This window comes from Oryctolagus cuniculus, chromosome 7, assembly GCF_964237555.1.
Source record: "Oryctolagus cuniculus chromosome 7, mOryCun1.1, whole genome shotgun sequence".
NCBI lineage: Eukaryota > Metazoa > Chordata > Mammalia > Lagomorpha > Leporidae > Oryctolagus > Oryctolagus cuniculus.
The window spans coordinates 61,712,326-61,733,418 of NC_091438.1; the positions used below are offsets into that span (position 1 = coordinate 61,712,326).

The 21,093-nt window shown below is 47.9% G+C and overlaps 1 protein-coding gene across 4 annotated transcripts in view; it reads right to left on the bottom strand.

Annotated features, from left to right (window-relative positions):
• FNDC7 (fibronectin type III domain containing 7) overlaps positions 1-21,093 on the bottom strand; it is a 33,362-nt gene that overhangs the window by 10,250 nt on the left and 2,019 nt on the right. For 3 of the 4 annotated variants that reach the window (XM_051856210.2, XM_070077939.1, XM_070077937.1), the window contains 8 exons: positions 16,956-17,210; positions 15,484-15,744; positions 10,830-11,087; positions 8,191-8,445; positions 6,449-6,706; positions 5,806-6,060; positions 4,301-4,555; positions 464-724 (listed from right to left, as the gene is read on the bottom strand). In XM_051856210.2, the coding sequence (XP_051712170.2) occupies positions 464-724; positions 4,301-4,555; positions 5,806-6,060; positions 6,449-6,706; positions 8,191-8,445; positions 10,830-11,087; positions 15,484-15,744; positions 16,956-17,210 (2,058 nt within the window). The remainder of the gene's footprint in view (positions 1-463; positions 725-4,300; positions 4,556-5,805; positions 6,061-6,448; positions 6,707-8,190; positions 8,446-10,829; positions 11,088-15,483; positions 15,745-16,955; positions 17,211-21,093) is intronic. The other variant, XM_070077938.1, reaches the window with a different exon arrangement.

Sequence of the window (21,093 nt, forward strand, 5' to 3'; positions counted from 1 at the left end):
GTGGACCCTGGGAGGCAGCAGGTGATGGCTGGAGTGGTTGGGTCGCTGCCACCCATCTGGTAGACCTGCACTGAGGTCCTAGTCTCTGGTTTCAGCTCAGCCCAGTTCCAGCCATTGCAGGCATGTGGGGACCGAACGAGTGAATGGGAGCTGTTTGTCTCTCTGCTTTTCAAATAAATGAATTTTTTAAAAAAATAAATACAAAACAGAATAACTTTGCTCTACTACTTAAGCAGCAGCCATCTCTCCTGAAGAGGGAGAAAAATTGGAAAGGAAGAGAAGAGTGTTTACAAATCAAATAACGATAGAACATCACAATTCCAGAGAAACGTGGGGACCCTTGCCACACGTAGACATATTACACCCTCTCTGAGCTTCCTGTATAGCAAATAAGTGTGATTGTGAGTTTCAATGCACAGATAGGAGCTGAGGGTTTTAAATCAAGGATCATAACTTGCTTTACCTGAATATATTTTCTTTGGGCAGAAAGTAAGCTTTAGTCCCGTTTCGGCAACTGGGGAGACCATCACGGTATACACGTCCCCGCAGGGGATCTCTGTGACGTCACAGAAACTGAGGCCAGCACCCGGGGCACATGTGAAAATGCCTTTGGAGCCATAGAGGTCAGTGCTGTAATTGGCAGAGCCCCTGGAGGCTTGCCAGTAGATCCGGATGCCATTAGGGCCCAGCCTATATAACTTCACCCCCAAAGGGCAGCAGGCACCTGCAGGAGCAAAATGACACAAAATCCTACTCCACCATCATGCAAATGTGACCTCTCACTACGGGCAAACAATGTAAGTAAACTACCCTAAGCAGTATGATTAATTACTGGTTAGGTGAGAGCAAGATTTGAAGAGTACTCAAGTTCTTTCTGTGCTCGGTCACATGATCAGAAACCCATGAGTGAGGGTGGTGTGAGCTGTGAGGTTTTTTGTTTTGTTTTGTTTTGTTTTGTTTTGTTTTTGACAGGCAGAGTGCCAGTGAGAGAGAGACAGAGAGAAAGGTCTTCCTTTTGCCATTGGTTCACCCTCCAATGGCCGCCGCAGCCAGTGTGCTGCGGCCGGCGCACCGCGCTGATCCGAAGCCAGGAGCCAGGTACTTATCCTGGTCTCCCATGGGGTGCAGGGCCCAAGCACTTGGGCCATCCTCCACTGCACTCCCGGGCCACAGCAGAGAGCTGGCCTGGAAGAGGGGCAACCGGGACAGAATCCGGCGCCCTGACCGGGACTAGAACCCGGTGTGCCGGCGCCACAAGGTGGAGGATTAGCCTATTGAGCCACGGCGCCGGCAAGCTGTGAGTTTTGACATAAAGCTATAGTGAATCCAGAAGGTCCACACTTGGAGAGTGGCTTTTAGCCTAGCGATTAAGATGCTCGTAGGCCACATGAGTTCCCGGCTTTGATTCTTGGTTCCAGCTCCTGACTCCAGCTTCCTGCTCATGCAGATCCCGTAGGCAGCTGTGACGTTTCAAGTGACTGGGTTCCTGCCACCCATGTGGGAGACTTGGAGTGAGTTCCTGGCTCCTGCCTTCTGTGCCTCTCCCAGCACAGGGCCATTGCTGGGATTTAGAGAATGAATCAGAGGCTGGAATCTCAATCTCTCTCTCTCTCTCTCTCTCTCTCTCCCTCTCTCTCTTTCTCTCTCTCCCTGTCTCTCAAATAACTGAAAAATAATTTTAAAGTATTTTAAAAGGTCCATACTTGACAGATGCATACTGTATAGTATATGACTCAAACTGTGACTCAGACAAATTCTTGCAAAGATCCTCATAATGCCTTAGTTTCATTTTATTTTAGTGGGATGAAGCTTAATTTAAGTAGCATTAATTTCATTTAGCTTCAATCAAAAAGAACAATTTTGCTGAGTTGAGTAGCAAGATACCTTAGAAGCAGCCACGTAGGCTGGTGACCAAGTTTGCTGGTGCGCTTTTCATCAGTGCTAGCTGATCAGGTACTTTTTGTCCTTTCCTGAATATCTTGAGCAATGCCACATTAGCTGTGAAACAGGGCACTAAATAGTATTGATTCCTCAGTGTCTAAAATGAACAAGTTATTATATAATTTTTAAAAATTGTTGGGTGGGTGCTTGACAAAGCAGCTGGGACACGGGGAGCCCATATTGAAGTGCCTGCGTTGAAGCCTCCACTCCAATTCCAGTTTCAGCTTCTTGCTAATGTGCATCCTGGGAAGCACCAGGTGATGGCTCACGTACTTGGGTCTCTGTCTTCTACACTGGAGACTTAGCTTGAGTTCCTGGCCCCTGGATTAAGCCTGGCCCAGTCCCACTCTTGCAGGTATTGGGGAAGTGAACTGAGAGATGGAGATCTCTCTCTTTCTCTTCCTTTCAATAAGATAAAATAAATAAATAACTTTTAATTGCTATAATCAGGCTCTTTTTTTTTTACTTATTCCTTAAGAATCTTTTTTAGTTATAAAGATAAGTAACGGGCTGCCTTGATAGAACCACCTAGCCAGATGAGAACTTTAGCAGTGAATCTAATGGAAGTAATAGACCAAAAGAAAGAAAAAGCCAACTTTCCCATGTGCAGCATGTTATAAGTTATTTCATATTATGATGTATTTTGATTCTCAAAACAACTTGGAGGGATGAGCTAGGGAGATATTTTTTCTTAAACTTAACTTATTTATTTGAGAGACAGAGAGAAAACTCCCACTTGCTGGATCACCCCTTAAATGCCCTCAATGGCTGGGCCTGGGCTGATGCCAAAACTGGGAACCAGGAACTCATCTGGGTCTTCCACACAGGTGGCAGGAACTCAATTATTTGAGCCATCAGCACTTCCTCCCTGGGTCTGCATTAGCAGGAATCGAGAGTCAGCAGCCAGGAATCAAACCCAGTACTTTTTTTTTTTTTTTTTTTTTGGACAGGCAGAGTGGACAGTGAGAGAGACAGAGAGAAAGGTCTTCCTTTGCTGTTGGTTCACCCTCGAATGGCCGCCGTGGCCGGTGCACCGCGCTGATCCGATGGCAGGAGCCAGGTGCTTCTCCTGGTCTCCCATGGGGTGCAGGGCCCAAGCACTTGGGCCATCCTCCACTGCACTCCCTGGCCACAGCAGAGAGCTGGCCTGGAAGAGGGGCAACCAGGACAGAATCCGGCCAAACCCAGTACTTCTATGTGGACAGCTTAACCACTGGGCCAAATATCCACCTCTAGGAAAGCATTCAAATTCCTATTATTTTCTTAGCAATGAGGAGATAGAGAAGACAACACAGGTTATAAGAAGCCATGTCTCAGTTAGACACCCAGCTGGGATGCCAAAGTGATGTTCAACTCCATCCCACGCCCAGGGCACAGCTACCTAACAGATGCTTATACGCTTTCTCCTACAGCCCAGAAAGCGTCCCCAGGAGCTTCTTTCCAAACAGTGCTCCCGCAGCCGCCTTAGTGGATTACAGTCACAAATAGGAATCTTCCTTGCTAACCCTGCACTGCTTTCACTTCCATCTGCTGTCCCCTGATGGTTCACCTGTGAGACGAACAAGGAACAATACTGTCCATATTCCCCTGCTTTGCGCTGTCTGTGGAAGAAACCACAGAAAGAGCTGGAGTGGATCAAGGGAGAGAGCTAGGAACATAGTAATAATGAGAATGGGGGAAAAAAGCGAACCAAATAGAATGTGCGGTGAGATGCTTTCTGAGTACTCTGCTAGGCTGAGTTACTCTGTGCTGCAGGCAGCTGTGTCTTAAGACATGTGTCAGCCCTTTGGAAAACCTGAATCCTAACCTGCTCTAGGGGCATTCATTCACCAGCTACCAATAGAAGCCCCAGAAGCCCTGAGGTTTTAAGTCAGAGAAAAACTGTGAACATCTTAGGAAGTAATCTGAATGTATAATGCAAGCTAGGTGGAAATGCAACGTCTTAAAAAAGAAGGAAGGGTTTATGATTGGATTTAGAATAGCCAGGTCCTCACTGACGCCGTGGAGCTGGAGTTCGAATTCACTTACTGGGGCTGGTGTACTGGTGTAGTGGGTAAAGCCGTTCCCTGCAGTGCCGGCATCCCGTATGGGTGCCAGTTCGAGTCCTGGTGATCCAGCTCCCTGATAATGTGCCTGGGAAAGTAGCGGAAAATGGCTCAAGTGCTTAGGCCCCTGCACTCATGTGGGAGACCTGGAAGAAGTTCCTGGCTACTGGCGTTGTCTTAGTTTTGCCCTGGCTGTTGCGGCCATTTGGGCAGTACCAGCTGATGGAAGACCTGTCTGTCCCGCTCTGTCTCTATAACTCTGACTTTCAAATAAGTAAAAAGAAAAAAGAAAAAGAAAAAGAGAATTCACTTACTAGAGGAATAGCTTTGGAAGGCACAGTCCGCAGTCAAGCCAGTGGCACTGATTGCTTTTAATGCCACTGTGTAATTGATCCCACAGGTGATGCATCCCAGGAGGCAGTGGTTTTGATGGGTGTGGCACTTAGACTGTCCAGTCTGCGACTCAAGAACTGTCAGGTAGGTTTGGGCCACGGTCCCAATAGTCCAACTCACATTGATAACTGATTGGGTAACCTGAGTCACTGTCAGACCGACTGGACAGCATGGCACTTAAATAGAGAGAGAGAAGAAGAAGGGATTTATTTTCATGGAAAGTTAATTTGTGAAAAATGACCAAGGAGAGCATTTTTCTTGTGTTCTAAATTGTTCTAAAATGTTCTAAATTTCCGAAGGTGTCACTGATTGATCAAGTGTTTCCCTCTGCTCCATTGTGTAATATCAACTGTGTGTCCGGGGGCTTTCCCTGAGAAGGCTGGGCAGCAACTGGCTGGGAGTAACGGCAGGTTTCCCCTAGTCTTTATTTATTTTTTTTCAGGAAAACTAAAAAACCCTCTGCTGACCCCAACATGAGTAATTCCAAGTGCAAATTTTAAAGCAACAGTTGCCCTCATCTCTTCTCCCAGTGCAACCCTGTGCAGCATTTGCAGTGAAATGTGGTTTGCTTCTTGTGTATTTCCTGCTACATCCCTGATCTAAAAGCTTGATTTCTTGGCCACCTAAGGTACCACAGCCATCTCAACATTTCAGCAATCCCTTGTACAGGGTATAAAACATCTAGAATTGCCCTTCTATTTGGTATTATCTCCTTTTTGCTGCTTTTTCCCCACCAGGGGTTTCAACTTGTACAGTTCAAAGTGCTGTGTCTCATTGAATGTAAGATAAGACAATGTCCAAAGGCTTTACTCAATTTGCAAAATTGCGTTCATTCACTACACTTTGAAGCAGTAACTTTTCTTTTGTGGGGCTCTTACTGTGTATGCATCAGGCACTTTGCTAAGCACCTTGCAGCATTAACTTAAATTAACTTAATATCAAGGCTAATTAAATCAATGTTAGTAGAATTGACTTGGTATTAAGATTGATTGAATTAAGTGAGGTTGGCTTAATGTTCATATCCACTCTATGAGACCAGTTACCAATTAGGAAACTGAAATTCAGACAGCATTTTTAGAGAAAGATTTGAAAGGTCTGAGCCAACAAATTAAATAATAAATCAGCTCATTTGGTTACTCGTTAGCTGCTTTCAAAGATTGGAAAATGAATCCCCAGAAGTGTTTTTGCAGAGTCAACGGACTCCTATCCCTCCCTTGATGCCAATATACCAGTGTCTTTTCATGATATTTTCCCAGACGCTGTAAAAATGCTGTCAATTTTGCTTTTGAAGACTGGGCTCTTTGAAAGGCCCCTGAGTTTCACGTGTATCCATCTCAGGGTAAATTAAGCAAGAAAGCTCATAGCTGGAATCCGTTCCTACGTTCCCCCGCCAACTGAAGTCCATATTCAGGTTGGTGTTACATACCCGTTTCCAGGGGCACACTGTAGCTGGGCAGGCTCCGTCCTGCTTGTGTTTCTGCCACAGCGGTGACAGAGAACACTGAGCCGCAGGGCAGGGCCCCCATGGTACACGACTCTCCCGTGCTGCTGCACCAGTACAGCCCTTTCTCCCCCTGGGCAGTCACAGTGTAGATAGCGTCATCATTCACGGATTGCCAGTGCACATTAATCATGGAGAACGCATCCTTCGAAACATTTTTTATTTCAGGACTGCAAGGAGCTAAGAGATTTTTTTAGATTATTGATTGAAATAACATGAGTCAAAAATATCACATGTGCCATTTGGTCTAAATCTGTTTTTTTTTTCTCCCCCAAATGAGATCATCATTACTTTTAACCAGACTATGCATTTAGCCCACAAGGAGGAGGAACCGAGTGACTGGGGTAACTACTAGCAGATCTTCCATTCTCCCCATGGTCTCCCCTTTTGTTTCCTGTTTTTCTGCTTTCCTCTTCCACCTTCTCCTCTGCCTGTCCTTGGCACAGCAGGGACCCTAGGGGTCTCCATGAGAGTGGTTAATGGAGTTAACCATTCTGTAGGCCTTGCTGAATGCCACAGATGGGGTGACTCCTTCAGACACAGTGATAATATGCTGGGAGTACCATACCTGTGGTTATAGGTTGGGCCGTGCAGGATGTATTGCTGCCCCGGATGTCACTGAGTGAATACACTGTGATGTTGTACTTGGTGTCACACTCTAGAGCTGACAGGGTGCACGCGGGAACAGTGTCGTTACATTCAACCACATTGGATCCATCGACAGCCTTGGTTTCATAGAGTTCGGCACCACGGACAGGAGACCAGACAATCTCTACTCTGTCGCTGGACACCATCACGGGGTTGATGTCACTGGGACAACAAGGAGCTGAAAGCAGGAGCCGGGATGGAATGGGTGAAGGTCAGTGCAGAGGCAAGGCCACCAGAGGTGGCACTGTGTCCTGACCTCACCACGTCTGGGACTTCTGCCACTACCCTCCGAAACCACTGCAGTAACCGTCTGTCCTGTTCCAATCTTGGCTCAACGCCTACTGCACAGAGGCTAAATCCTCAGCACGACCTTGGACGCCATCACAAACTGAGTGTTCACCTGTGCCTCCCCCAGCGCCGCCCCGTGACCCACGTGTGCCCTTACTTCTGTGCTCCTTGAGGACGGCTGGCCCCTCTGCTAGAAAGCCTTTCCCCTCCTGTTCCGTGACGAAGTCACGCCGGTCTTGCTAGTCAGGTCCTGTCACTCTTTCCAGACACCAAACCAGAAAAAGCCAGAGGTGGGGAGGGGACGGGGCGGGGAGCTGGAGTTGTCTTAAATCTTAGCACAGACCTGGACGACTTCCACTGGCAAATGTCTAACTCAGTCTGGAGTCTCTCTGGAGTGCTCTTGCCCCACCTGTGTTCCACGCATCCTTAACATCCAGTTCAAGTCCACTCCTCTGGAAGGCCTTTCTGTGTTCTTAAGACCTTAGCAATAGTCTCTTTCCCCAAATTCCAACATCATCAATTATTTGAGTCCCTTATCCTGATAAAATATATTATAATATCCAGCCAGTATTTTATATAATTATATTAAAATATTCTTATCTGTAAATGTAGTCGATTAATCTCAACTCACTCAATCTATTCATTCTTCAAAAAGCAAACATCTCCCCTGTGTTGGTCACACTATCATAAGCACTGAAGACAAGGAGTTCAATAAGACATAATCCCTGCCCAGTGCAAGATCCAGGCCTAGCAGAGGCAAATAGTCATTAACAGTAAAGATAATGATGCTGATAAAAACATTTGCACTGTGTTTTGTAACAGACAAAGACCTACACACGTTCATGTTTTCACTATTATTTGTCCCATTTTGCAGTGGAAGATACTAAGGAACTAGACAGGTGGACACCATCATATCCACAGCACAAGTGAGTTAGTAGTCAAGTTAGGACTTAAGCCCAAGTCCCTGGACCGTGCAGCATCTGGGTCATTGCATCTCTGCGCCTCAGTCTCAGGGAAAAGGGAACTGAAACAGAGACTGCAACCCTTTCAGCATCCAGCCCAGGCCTGAATAGTGACCAGATCTTTGTGTGTGTGTGTGGGGGGGGGGGGAGTATCAGTTTTTCAAAGCAAAGTTGAGTAACTACATTTCCTTCCCCCCTTCTTTTCACTCCTAAACTTTGTTAAGCTTGGGTCCATGAAACCAAAATTTCCTTACTCAGTAAGACTGGGAGAAGAGAGATGAGAGATTCTCTCTCTGACCTTGGCCCTAACGATGACTTCCAGTTGGTAAGTCCAGAAGTGCAGTAGGTGATGCATCCTGCGGCGGAGCCCAGGAATGCAAATCTCCCTTTACAGGCACCAAATGCGACTCACCTGTGGTGTAATTGAATATGTCACCCAGAGGACTCTGTCCTGCTTTGTTATAGGCAAAAACACTGATAAAGTAAGTGAAGCCACACTCAGATGGGAAATTGCACTGCGTGAGGGATGTGTTGCAGTGCACTTCCAAGCCATCATCGCTCTTCACAAAGGCCACGTAGTAATCCCCCAGATCGACATTGGACCAAGCCACAGATAGGTGGCCAGGGGGCTCTTCCCGGATCATTACTCTTGCAGGTGCACAGGCAACTAGGAAATGACCAATAATAAACAGTTGTGAGACTCCTGCAGGAAATTTTCTCTGCATTGCTGCAAGATTTCATGACGACTCAAACAGGCAACTTTGACCTTTGGAACGGGTTGGATTTAGTGCATGGCATGCAAAATTACATGCCACAGCATTTGGTTTTCTGTATAGAATCAAAGGCTATGCTGTAGGGTCCAAATCACTACCAAAAAACTCTAATGAACTGTCCAAAGTCTCTCGTTATATGAAACATTGTTTGAGATAATGGACCATGGGGCCAGAGTTATGACGCAGCAGATTAAGCTGCTGCCTGTGATGCTGGCATCCCATATTGGAACATCGGTTCAAGCCCCTGCTGCTCTGCTTCTAATCCAGTTCCCTGCTACTGCCCTGGAAAGCAGCAGAGGATGGCTCATGTAGTTGGGCCCCTGCCACTCACACAGGGGACCAGTTCCAGGTTCCAGGATTCTGCCTCATCCAGCCCCAGCCCTGGCTGTTTTGGCCATTTGGAGAGTGAACCAGCAGGTGGAAGACCTCTCTTTTCTGTCTCTCCCTCTCTCTCTCACCCTGCCTGTCAAATCTTTAAAAAAAGAAAAATAAAGAATGGGCTACCACAGTTGTACAGCTGTTTTAAGACCTGGGATTTTTGTTGTTAAAGTATTTGTTCAAAGATTTGATGCCATCCAGAGACGCTGGCCTGCAGGGAATGGTGAAGCAGAGCTTCAGGGAGTCTCCTGACTGCAGCCTTCCACGCACGGATGGCAGAACATGTTCTCACGCCCATCACATCCTTCCAGGCGTGCCTGGGCAGAACAGTAAGACACCACATGCCACGGCCAAGGGACAAGGTAACACCCTGAGGAGGCCTTCGCAGATGTCTTCAAAGCAACCTCAGTTACTGCTAGACTGCACCAGAAAGGGGCACAGTGCACCTTGGTTAATAGCGCCTGTTTCCTTGTTCCAAGGCAGCGCCTCATTCATCCGGTATCACTATGGAATGAAGTCTTCTGATGGAATGAAGTTCATTCATTCAAGCCATAAGATTTTAACATTTTTTAGGCATCTCTAATGGAACTATTTCTAAGATATATTGTACAGTTCTGGGTCCAGAAAACACATAGCACAGTCTAGACACAGTCCTTTTATTGGCAAATCAAGGTCGTTCCTGTGATCATGACTGTGTTATGCACGAACCACTGGGACACATCCTGGACCAGTTGGTGTGCAGAACATTTCAATTGCGCTTGCTGCTGACTGCACATTAAAATCATCTAGGGGCCGGCACCGCGGCTCAATAGGCTAATCCTCCACCTAGCGGCGCCGGCACACACCGGGTTCTAGTCCCAGTCGGGGCGCCAGATTCTGTTCCAGTTGCCCCTCTTCCAGACCAGCTCTCTGCTGTGGCCCGGGAGTGCAGTGAATGATGGCCCAAGTACTTGGTCCCCCGCCACCAGCATGGAAGGCCCGGCTGGAGTTGCAGGCTCCTGGCTTCGGTCTGGAACTGCTCTGGCCATTGTGGCCCTTTGGGGAATGAAGCAGCAGATGGAAGATCTCTCTGTATTGCTCTCCTCTCTGTTGCTCTGCCTTTTAGATAAATAAACAAATAGCTTGTTTAAAAAAGTTAAAATGAGAAATTACTTAAAGACATTCAGGACTAGAAATAACCTATCTTTATCTTAAAAAGTAGCTCCCATCATGCCTAGGTCATGAAACATGACATAAGGAAGAGTTCAAGCACTTCACAGTGACAGCTGTATAACACAAACTGAATCTTAGCATTTTTATAGCTTTACAAATGAAAAAGAAAAAAATATAAGAGATCTGGAATAGGAGCCAGGCTTCTTAATGTTCCAAGAAATGCTTTTCACAGTGTACAATATCTGCTTTCACTATCAATAATATTATTTTTCTTTTTAAGATTCATTTATTTGTTTGAGAGGCAGAGTTACAGAGAGAGGGAGACAGAAAGAGAGAGAGAGGTCTTCCACCTACTAGTTCACTCCCCAAATGACCACAACAGCTGGAGTTAGGCCAATTTGAAGTCAGGAGCCAGGAGGTTCTTCCAGATCTCCCATGTGGGCGCAGGGGCCCAAGGACTTGGGCCATCTTCTACTGCTTTCCCAGGACATAAGCAGAGATCGGAAGAGGAGCAGCCTGGACATGTACTAGCAACCATATAGGATATTGGTGCCGCAGGCGTAAGCTTAACCTATCATACCACAATGCTGGCCCCCAACAATAATCAAACACATCAAAATGTCCAATTCAATGCTTGCATTTCACTCCTTCTAGAGTGTTCTAGAACATTGCTGGGGATTTTCTGCTTCCCTTATAGTACTCCTGGTGACTTGGCAGCCCTCCAGGAATCTCACTCCTATTTACCTACCAGTCTTCAGGGTCACCGCGGAAGGCGATTTGCTAGATCCAGCATCATTGCTTGCTAAAACTGAAACCAGGTACTCAGTTCCACACCGGAGGGAAGAGATGGTGCAGGAGCTGAGGGTCGTGCTGCAGCTCAGCTCTGAATTCTCACTCGACGCCATCACTGTGTAGTTGGAAGCGCCTTCCGTCGGCGCCCATGAAACAGATGCCTTCAGGGCCCCACTATCAAAAGAGACTTGGACGTGGTCAGGGGCACGAGGACCTACATTTTTGAGAAACAATTAAGATGTTGTAGTAGCCTCAGGAAGAGTCCAAGTGAGACCCAGCCCAGCAACAGTGCTGAGCTCAGAGGATCGGGTACCCCATGGCTGGACACTGGTAAGAGTTGAAAGCAGGAAGCGGTGCTACAAGTACCTGGGAACTGTTAGCACACCTGTTGCTGACTATGCAAACCCATCATTAGCTTTGTGACCTTGGCTGTGTCATTGAATCACTTCACATTTTTCCCCATCTATAAAATGGATGTAGGAAGATCAGTACCTAACACGCACAGGTGCTAAAAATGTGAATTTTGAATGCGTGAATATGCTACTTAACAGATGACTAAAAGACTCAAATAAAATTATAAATGTGGGGGCTGATGCTGTGGTGCAGTAGGTTAGTGCCCCAGCCTGCGGTGTTGGCATCCCACGTGGACAACGGTTCAAGTCCTGGCTGTTCCACTTCCAGCTCTGTGCTGATGTGCCTGGGAAAGCAGTGGGGGATCTTTCTGTCTCTCCCTCTCTGTAGCTCTGCCTTTCAAATAAATAAATAAATCTTATTTTAAAAAATTATAAATGTGAAGGACTAAAAAGGTCACGTGGCTATGCTACTCTCAAATGATGTGTTACATATTTTTTCTATTATTGCTGAATAGACTAAATGCATCCTTTTATTTTCAACACCAGCAAAGACTTTTTAATAGCTTTAGGTCACAATTTTTTATAGAGGAGCCGACTTTCTTTTCGTTCTAGATCAAATGAAAGTATCAAATGTGGTGATCATACTTTAAGGCGGTCTTTTGGTGTCTACATTCTTTTTTTTTTTTAAGACTTATTTATTTGAAAGGTAAAGCAATGAATTGGAGAGACAGAGAGAGAAAGACAGAGACAGAGAGACAGACAAAGAGTGGGGAGGGAGAATCTTTCATACCCCGGTTCATGCCCCAAATGACCATCACAACCAGGTCTGGGCCAGGTTGAAGCTAAGAGCCAGGAACTCCATCCTGGTCTCCCACATGGGTGGCAGGGGTCCAGGTACTCTGGTCATCTTCCCCTGCCATCCAGGGTCATTAACAGGAAGCTGGATCAGAAGCGGAGCAAGATGCCAAGGTCACAGGTAGCAGCTTAACACGCTTCATCACAACCCCTTCTCCACTTTCTTATAAATATGCTTCCCTTTCTTCAGAGTTATCCTATAGATTGGCCTCAGTGCTCCTTTGGGATCTGTGCTGTAATAAAGATGGATAGCAGGACTTAGAAAACTGCTTGGACAACCTGTGAGCAGAGACCAGCATCCTCTGGACACTTCTGTGGTACAGGGAAGGCCCTGTTTTAGGACACAGAGACCCATCTTGTTCTCTGCAAAGGAGGCACCTGCCATGTCCCCTCATAGGCTCTCTGGGCAGCTCCCTTCCTCTGCTGCATGGTCAGTTTGTCTGCAGAGACAAGCCTACTCTGAGGTAACACTGAACCCACAGCGGGCTGGTGTAGCTTTCAATGTTTCAGGGCAACCTGCTTTTCCTCATGTTGGAATGAGGAAAAACAGGTAGAGTAGTGCGAGAGTGTTATGGGTTGAATTCATGTGTTGACATCCTAATCCTTTCTACCTTCAGAATGTGATCTTATTTGGAAATAGCAGATGTGATTAGCTCAGATGAGGGTAGGCCCTAACCCATTATGACTGATGGCCTTATAAATAAGAAAAAATCTGGGAATGAGCATGTGGTGCAGCGGTTAAGATATTGCTTAGATGCCTGCATGCTATATAAAGTTCAAGTCTCAGCTTGGCTCCTGTTTCCAACTTCCTGCAAGTGCACACTCTGGGAGGCAGTTAGTGATGGCTCAAGTACTTGGATCGTGTCTCCCATGTGGGAGACCCAGATTGAGTTCTGGGCTCCTGACTTCAGCTTGACCCAGTCCTGAATGTGGCAGGAATTTGGGGAATGAGCTGATGGAAGAAAGATCTCTGGGTGTGTGTGTATGTCTTTCTTCCTCATTCTGACTGTCTGCCTTTCAAATACATTTTTAAAAATTAGAAAAAAGAAGATGAAATTTGGACACAAACATAGGCACACACGACCAATGCCATGGGCCCATGAAGATGGCATCTACAAGCCAAGGACAGAGACCTGAACAGACCTTTTCTCACAGCCCCCAGAAGGACCAACCTTGCCAACATCTTGATTTCAGATATAAGGGCCCCCAGAACCAATAAATTTCTGTTACTTAAGTCACCCAGTTTATGGTCCTTTGTTAAGAAAGCCCTAACAAACTAATACAGAAACTAAACACAAACTCTAACACTTAAAAAAAAATTAGTTAGGGGTTGGTGTTGTGACACAGCCAGTTAAGCTGCCATCTGCAATGCCAGCATCCCACATGAGCACTGTTTTGAGTCCTGGCTGCTCCACTTCTGATCCAGCTCTCTGATAATGAACCTGGGAAAGCAGTGTAATGTGGCCCAAGTATTTTGGCACTTGCCACCCAAGCGAGAGACCAGGGTGGAGCTCCAGGTTCCTGGCTTTGGCTTGGCCTAGCCCCAGTCATTGTGACTACTTGGGGGAAGTGAACCAGTAGGTGAAGATTGTCTCTCTTTCTCTCTCTGTCTCTCCCTCTCTGCCACTCAAATAAATAAAATATCTTTTTTAAAATGATGTCTTTATAATTTATTTGAGAGGCAGAGAGACAGAGAGCTCTCACCAAATGCCTGCAGTGGTTAGGGGCAGGGTATGTGGGGTGTGAATCTGGGAATCCAGTCTGTATGGATGGCAGGGACCTAAGTACTTGAGCCATCACCGTTGCCTCTCAGGCTCTGATTAGCGGGAGGCTGGAATCAGGGACTCAACCCCAGGCATTCCAATGTGGGACCTCTGCATCTTAACTGGTGTCTTTAACAGCTGGGTAAAAATGCCCACCCTCCTAAAATTTTAAAACGTGGGGAAACAAATGAAGAAGAAGGCTTCAGGAAGCCGGTCATCCTTAGGCCACGACTGTCTCCCCCTGAGCCTGATTGGATTGTTCCCTTCCAGACCACCCTGGGCCAGTGCAGCCTTCCAGCAAAGCACTTGTTACACTGAACTGTAACCAAGGATTTGCACTTCGGTGTCTCCTTGGACACAAGTAGTTCTGTAAGGGTAGAGATCATGTCCTATTTGATTTTGTGTTCCCTCTGTCCAGCACATAGTAGGTCCTCAATAAATGTTGGTGGGAAGAAGTGGAGCAGGAGGGAAGGAAGAAAGAAAGGCAGCCTAGGAAAAGGCCCAGGGAGATGCTGGCTGGCACAGGCATCCTCATTCAGCTAGCCCGTCACCGATCCCTGCGGGCTACTTGCTTGAGTCCTCTCTAGAGAGGTATTACAGAAGGCAAACCCTTCTCTTCTCCCTGTGTTTCTGTGTTGGCCCCATAGTCAGTGGGGCTTCCATTTCCCTCCACACTTCCAGAAAGCTGAAGAAAACATTCTGATCTCTCTCCATCCTTTCCCTTCCCCTCCCCCCTCCCCATCTCCTCAAGGAATAAAACAGTTGATCTGCTTGGTGAGGGTCTGGCTTCCACATAGGCAACATCAGCAGTGGGCAGCTTGCTTGGACTCAAGAGAAGAAAAGCCTGTCTCTCTCTCTTCCTCTCTCTCCTCCTCCTCTTGATCCCTCCCTCCCAACCCCTGGTCCCCTCTCATTCTTTGGGCTCCCTCCAGGAGCTCAGTTTGGACTTTCAGTAATTAGATTGCAGGCTCCCTTGACCAGGGTAACCCCGGGATCACACATGCTCGCTCACAGACACACACACACACACACACACACTCGTGCCCACAGCTACACCGTGTGCTGCTCTCCCACTTCTCAGGCCACATCAAGAGGAGAGGTCACAGGAAGCCCACGAGGGCCACAGTCCTGGGTGTGGGCCTTTGGGAATGGACGTGAAGCACTGATTCCCATCAGGGAGTGCGGCGACAGCGGGAACTCTGCCCCGGGTGCTGCTGCATCCCTGGGACCGCCAGCTCGAGGCTGAGTCACACCAACTGCCTGCCAAACAGAGTCCTTGAATGACCTGATTCTTTTGATTTATATTATTGATCTAAACCTAGAAGGGGACGAGGTGTGTCTGGGAAAGCTAACAAGGACCACTCCCTTCTGGAAGGTGGCGCGTGTCTGTGCTGAATTGGAGTTGGGTGGCAGAGAGGGAGCTGCTGGCTCTGGGCAGTCTGAATAGCATTTATACACGCGCTGGTGTTCAAACTACGGAGGAGGAATAGTCAGGCACTATAAATAACTTCCTAATAATTTTAGACAGCTGCTACCAGCCAGTCTGTCCTTATCACTTAACACCGCTCTTGCTGGCTACAATGCACAACCCCTGTCGTTAACCACACGGCAGACGGAGGCTGAGCTGAGAAATCCTTACTTGTTCTCTGATTGCAGGTGGAGTCGTCCCCAGGGACTCCGTTGGCATTCCACGCATAGGCCTTTATGGTGTAGAGAGTGCCGGCCTCCAAGCCGCTGAATGTCAAGGAGGTATTGGTGGTGTTCTCCTTCCATATTCTACCCAAGCCATTGGCTCGCATGAGAGACACGGAGAATCCGATCGCCATACAGACAGCTTCCCACTGCACAAGAATAGAGTCTGGGCTTGGAGAACTTACTTCTAGAATTGGTGCAGCCAACACTAAGAAAGACAGGAACATGTGTGTTTGTGCCATGCAAGTTCAACAGAGGATAACTTGAATTCAGGAGTTAAGTACACTGAGGTTGATTGTTCATATTACAAAATAATTATTTACTTGTTAAAAGGGTTCATGGCAGAGTTCCATGAAATCATTGCTATTTAAGTGTTCATTAATCACAAATGTCTTGGCAGAGGGATGGGAAACAGAAGAGAAATTAAATCTTGGGCACTCCTTCAACCGGGAGTAAGAGATTAGATGAAGCATCCTTGTAATCAGAATACAAGTAAATGGGGAAAATGATGATTTTTTTCTATTATCATGCATACATAACTTTTCAGAAATAGGCTTAGGTACAACTTTACCAAACAGATTCCAAATGTTTTTAACATATATACCCCAGGGGCCGGCACTGTGGCGTAGCGGGTTAAGCTGGGGAGTGAACCAGCGGATGGAAGACCTCTCTCTCTCTGCCTCTCCTTCTCTCTCTGTAGAACTCTGGTTTTCAAATAAATAAATAAATCTTTAAAAAATAACCATATATACCCAGTGGTTCATGTGCAGCAGATCCTTTCTATATGTTCTCTGTGTGGATGGTTACAAAGAGCAATTCCTTCTCTAGAGATTTAAACTCGGGGATCCAGCACAATTGTTATGCTGCAGTGGGCTGAGCTGCTGCTCAGGTTGCCTGCATCCCATATTGGAGTGCCTGGGAGTAAGTCCCGCCTCTGCTTCTGATCCAGCTTCCTGCTAATGTGCCCAGGAGGCAGCAGATGAACTTGGTTTCCTGCCACTCATGTGGAAGACAAGGATGGAGGCTCCCAGCTTCCTGCCGGTCCAGCCCTAACTGTTGCAGGCATTTGGGGGAGTGAACCAGTGGATGGAAGATCTTTGTGTCTCTACATCTCTCTCTGTCACTCTGCTTTTCAAATAAGTGAATTAAAATAATAAAACTAAAAGAAAAAATAAAAGCAGAGATGATTTGAAAGAAGCCCAGAAACAGGTTTTATTTCCCCAGGCGAAGCATCTGGCATTTAAGTGCCATCGCCTCCACAGCTATCTGAGTTCCCCAAAACATTATTTGGTGGTTTTCACTTATGAGCCCTGCATCCGATTCACTAGGGGAACACTAAATTACAGTACGCATCTGCAGAACCAGTAGAATGGCTCTGGGTCACGGGTAAGCACTCAGAGGGCGTGAACATCCAGCTACCTGTCTTTGCCTGCGTTGGAGGTGACGCCTGGCTTCTCCCAGCAGCACTGATGGATCTCACGGTGATTTGGTACAGGGTTGCAGCCTTCAGGCCGGTCACAGTGCCGGGGGAACTGGCCACCATGGTTTCAATGACCGTGTCCCCGTCTTTGGCGGTGAGCAGGTAACTGGTGGCCCCAGGCACTGTAGCCCATTCTACGGTGATACTGTTGCTGATTTTGGAATACGCCTGATCAATCGTGGGTATTTCAGGAGCTGAAAGAGAGATGGCCAATGTGCATCAGCCAGGAGACCTGCAAGAATCGCTCCTTCCATTGGTTTACTTTTCAGTCTCAGTCGTGCTCGTGCCCTCCTCCAGACACAGCTCCGCCCAAGTTTTCAGACCAAGGGAAAACAGAGCAAAGGAGAGGCCAGCTCCAACCGCTCATTCAGGGCTAGGATTTCAGAGAGCTTTTCCCCGGTTGCCTGGGGGATAATTCACACTTTTTGTACTTTTAGAAGAGTCACCTACGAGTGGGAAGTGATTGTGGGAAAGAACTCTGAGAGGAGGGGGGATAGTGGAGGGGTTTTATTCCAGAGAATTCTATTCCAGCTTGATTGCTGTGGGTTTCCCAGGCTCCCCTGCCCCTGATCTCTGCTCCCTGTTACACCTGTGCCGCCCCAGCTCCAGCCGGACCTGCTTCACCCCGGCCTCTGCTCGCAGCAGGGGTCACTCTCTCCTGTGCTCTGCACATCGCTCAATGGCATTTAATTGGGTGGAGGAAGGAGAGCTGAGAGCTTTGTTATAATTGCTCTGCAACACTTTCTTTCCTGTTGACAGAGTGAAAAAAAATTCTAGATTCTTCTATAAAATAAAGATAAACCCGTTTCTTCCTTCCTCTATCAAAACATCAGCCTCGGCATAGGAATGAGATGCTGGGGTCCCTCAGGCAGGCTGGGATGTGATTTGCCAGGGGATATGGCAGATGCTTACATCACAAGTTAAGCAAGGTGCATCTATACTTTGGGAGACAGAGCATGGTAGTCCTGATTTATTATCTTACAAAAACCACAGCCACAGAAATGTCCAAGCAGAAGAAAAGATCAAATAAACACAGCTGGGTTTTAAGTCTGAAATCCACACTTGGCCTTTTATGTTTAATATACTCCATTTGCTGGTTAAAAAATCACCGGATGTCAAATTCAAAACTAAAGGGCAAAACAAATGAACAAAACCACAGGGCAAAGAGGAAGAAAGGGTAGACACAGAAGTGAGATTGCCAGTACCCGCTCCCCCCCTCCTGCCCCCTCCTCAGCTGGAACCCCATGGGCCTGACACAGACAACCTTCTCTTTCTGCACCAAGATTCCTGGGGAACTGGACCTGGCGGCCTCTCAGAAAGAAGCATGCTGCAAAAATGAACAAAGTCTCCACTGTGCGCTGGCCAGACATTCTTTGAACATCACCCGGGACTGTCTCTGTTGCCGTCGAAAGAAAATTAGGACGGTTACAGCTGGTGGGGGTAAGCTGCGGGCTTGAGAGCCGTTGGCCAAGGGCAGCGGGTTCTGCAGGGAGAGCGCCTGTCGCCGGGGCCCCTGCAGAAGAGAAAGCCTGGCGGGGGCCCCCCTTGCATCCCGCCCACACGTCCTTCTTCTCTCCCCCAAGGTTTGTCCTCTGCTCTGCCTTCTGTCCTCTCTTTCTAGTGCCTCTCAATGCTGTCTCCTCTGTCCCCAGCCTATTCTCGTGCCCAGGTCAGCCAGTCCTGCTCCCTGGAACGATGAACTCCCCGGGGCAATGACAGTCAAATCAGCCTTCTCCGTAGAAGCCTGGAGGTACAGTGGGCAGTGGTCTTAAAGGCATCTGGAAGGATGAAGGGACGTGGACTATCTCCCCACAGGCCAGTCACAGGGCCTGCAGACTCCCCAAAACTGACCGGGGACAGCACTGTGACTCCGCCCTGGGTTAAGTCGCCACTTGGGAAACCCACATCCCAGATTGGAATGCTGGTTGAAGCCCCAGCTGCCCTACTTTTTTTTTTTTTTTTTAAAAGATTTATTTGTTTATTTGAAAGGCAGAGTTACAGAGAGGCAGAGGCAGAGGACAGGGGGTCTTCCATCCACTGGTTCACTCCCCAGAAGGCTGTAACGGCTGGAGCTGCACCGATCTGAAACCAGGAGCCAGGAGCTTCTTCCAGGTCTCCCACGTGGGTGCAGGGGCCCACTTGGGCCCTCCTCTACAGCTTTCCCAGGCCATAGCAGAGAGCTGGATAGGAAGTGGAGCAGCCGGGACTCGAACCAGCTGCTCCACTTCTGATCTAACTCCTTGGAGGCAGCAGATGTGACCCAGGTGCTTCGGTTCCTGTCTCCGACATGGGAGACCTGGATTGAGTTCCTGGCTCCTGGCTTCAGCCTGGCCCAGCTCCCGGCTGTTGCTGGCATTTAGGAGAGTGAACCACTGGATGGAAGATCACTTTCTGTCTCTCCCCCTTTCTGTTGCTTTGCTTTTCAAGTAGATGAAAAGGGATAAATAACCATCAAAGGAAAAACCTGACCCTATTGACGCAAGCCTGGAAAGGCTCATGTCATCGCCCAGGAAGCCAGAGTAAGCAGAACGAAACTCAAGGCTGTGTGGTGGGGAAGTCACGAAGGATTTGGCTTCAGGAGCCCTGGGTTTGAGCCCTGGCTCTGCTCCTCACTTTGGTGTATGAACACGTGCAAGTCATTTAACTCCTTCCAGCCTCAGTCTTCTCCCTCAAGAAATATGGAGTATTAATAATACCCATATAGCCTAGGAATGTGCTTTGAAACATAAGATACCAGGCCAGTGCCGCAGCTCACTAGGCTAATCCTCCGCCTAGCGGCGCCGGCACACCGGGTTCTAGTCCCGGTCGGGGCGCCGGATTCTGTCCCGGTTGCCCCTCTTCCAGGCCAGCCCTCTGCTGTGGCCAGGGAGTGCAGTGGAGGATGGCCCAGGTGCTTGGGCCCTGCACCCCATGGGAGACCAGGAAAAGCACCTGGCTCCTGGCTCCTGCCATCGGATCAGCGCGGTGCGCCGGCCGCGGCGGCCATTGGAGGGTGAACCAACGGCAAAGGAAGACCTTTCTCTCTGTCTCTCTCTCTCACTGTCCACTCTGCCTGTCAAAAAAAAAAAAAAAAAAAAAAGAAAAAAGAAACATAAGATACCTACATTCCAGGGTTACTGTAAACAGTAAGTGAGGTAGTGCATGCAGGGGCACTTCGAAAGCGTGCATGTGTGTGTATATGTGTGTATGTGTGTGTGTACACCAAACAAGTTTTGGTGGGTTAGGAATGGCACCATCCTGGAGGGTGCCAGGAACCGCAAGATGCCAGGGAGTCTGGGCACACGTGGCGGGAGAGATGGATTTCCTGTTTTTACACTGGGTTCTAGGGCGCGTTCTGCCCAGCACCAGCCACAGAAGCAGATCCCCCTGCATCAATGTTCCCCTATGAGAGATGCGAAGCTTGAGTGACAAGTGTCAGACTCCATAAGGTAGCAGCAGTTCCTCACTGTTCCTCTTTCCAAGTTCAGCCTACTCACTGGATTGATGAAAGAGAAAACATTCCCTAGGTGTGCAAGCAACTGCTCAGATCTGTCAAAAGTGAAACCCTTTGATTCTCAGCATCTGTGCAATCCACCAACTCAAAGAAACCCGAATTAGTCCGTGGGGCCCCAGAGGTCAGCCACGGATAAACAGGCAAGGCCATAGCCCCGAGAAGATCCACCTCCCCCTTAACCAAGTGGAACCTTCTACACAGTATAACTAAAACACACACCATCCTCCGAGAAGCCAGGCTGCGTCAGTTAGTAGTGTCATCACTGTCTCAGCCTGAGCCCATCTCTCCAGAGCCAAGCGCGGGCCGTGGGGACTGAGAGGAGTCCCTTCAGGGAGCACAGTGTGTCCTCTGTGCACTGGGACCTTGTGAGAGAGCAGAGCTAGATTTTGTCCACCCAAAGGTCACTTAGAAAAAAATCATATTGTACAGGGCCAAACCATCTTTCCCAGAACTTCCTGGCCAATCCTGGAGGCCTCTTAAGAATAAGATCAGTGGGGGCAGGTGTTGTTTAGCGTATTAAGCCTGGGGCGCTACATCCCATATCCAAGTGCCTGGGACTGAGTTCTGTTTCTGCTTCCAATCCA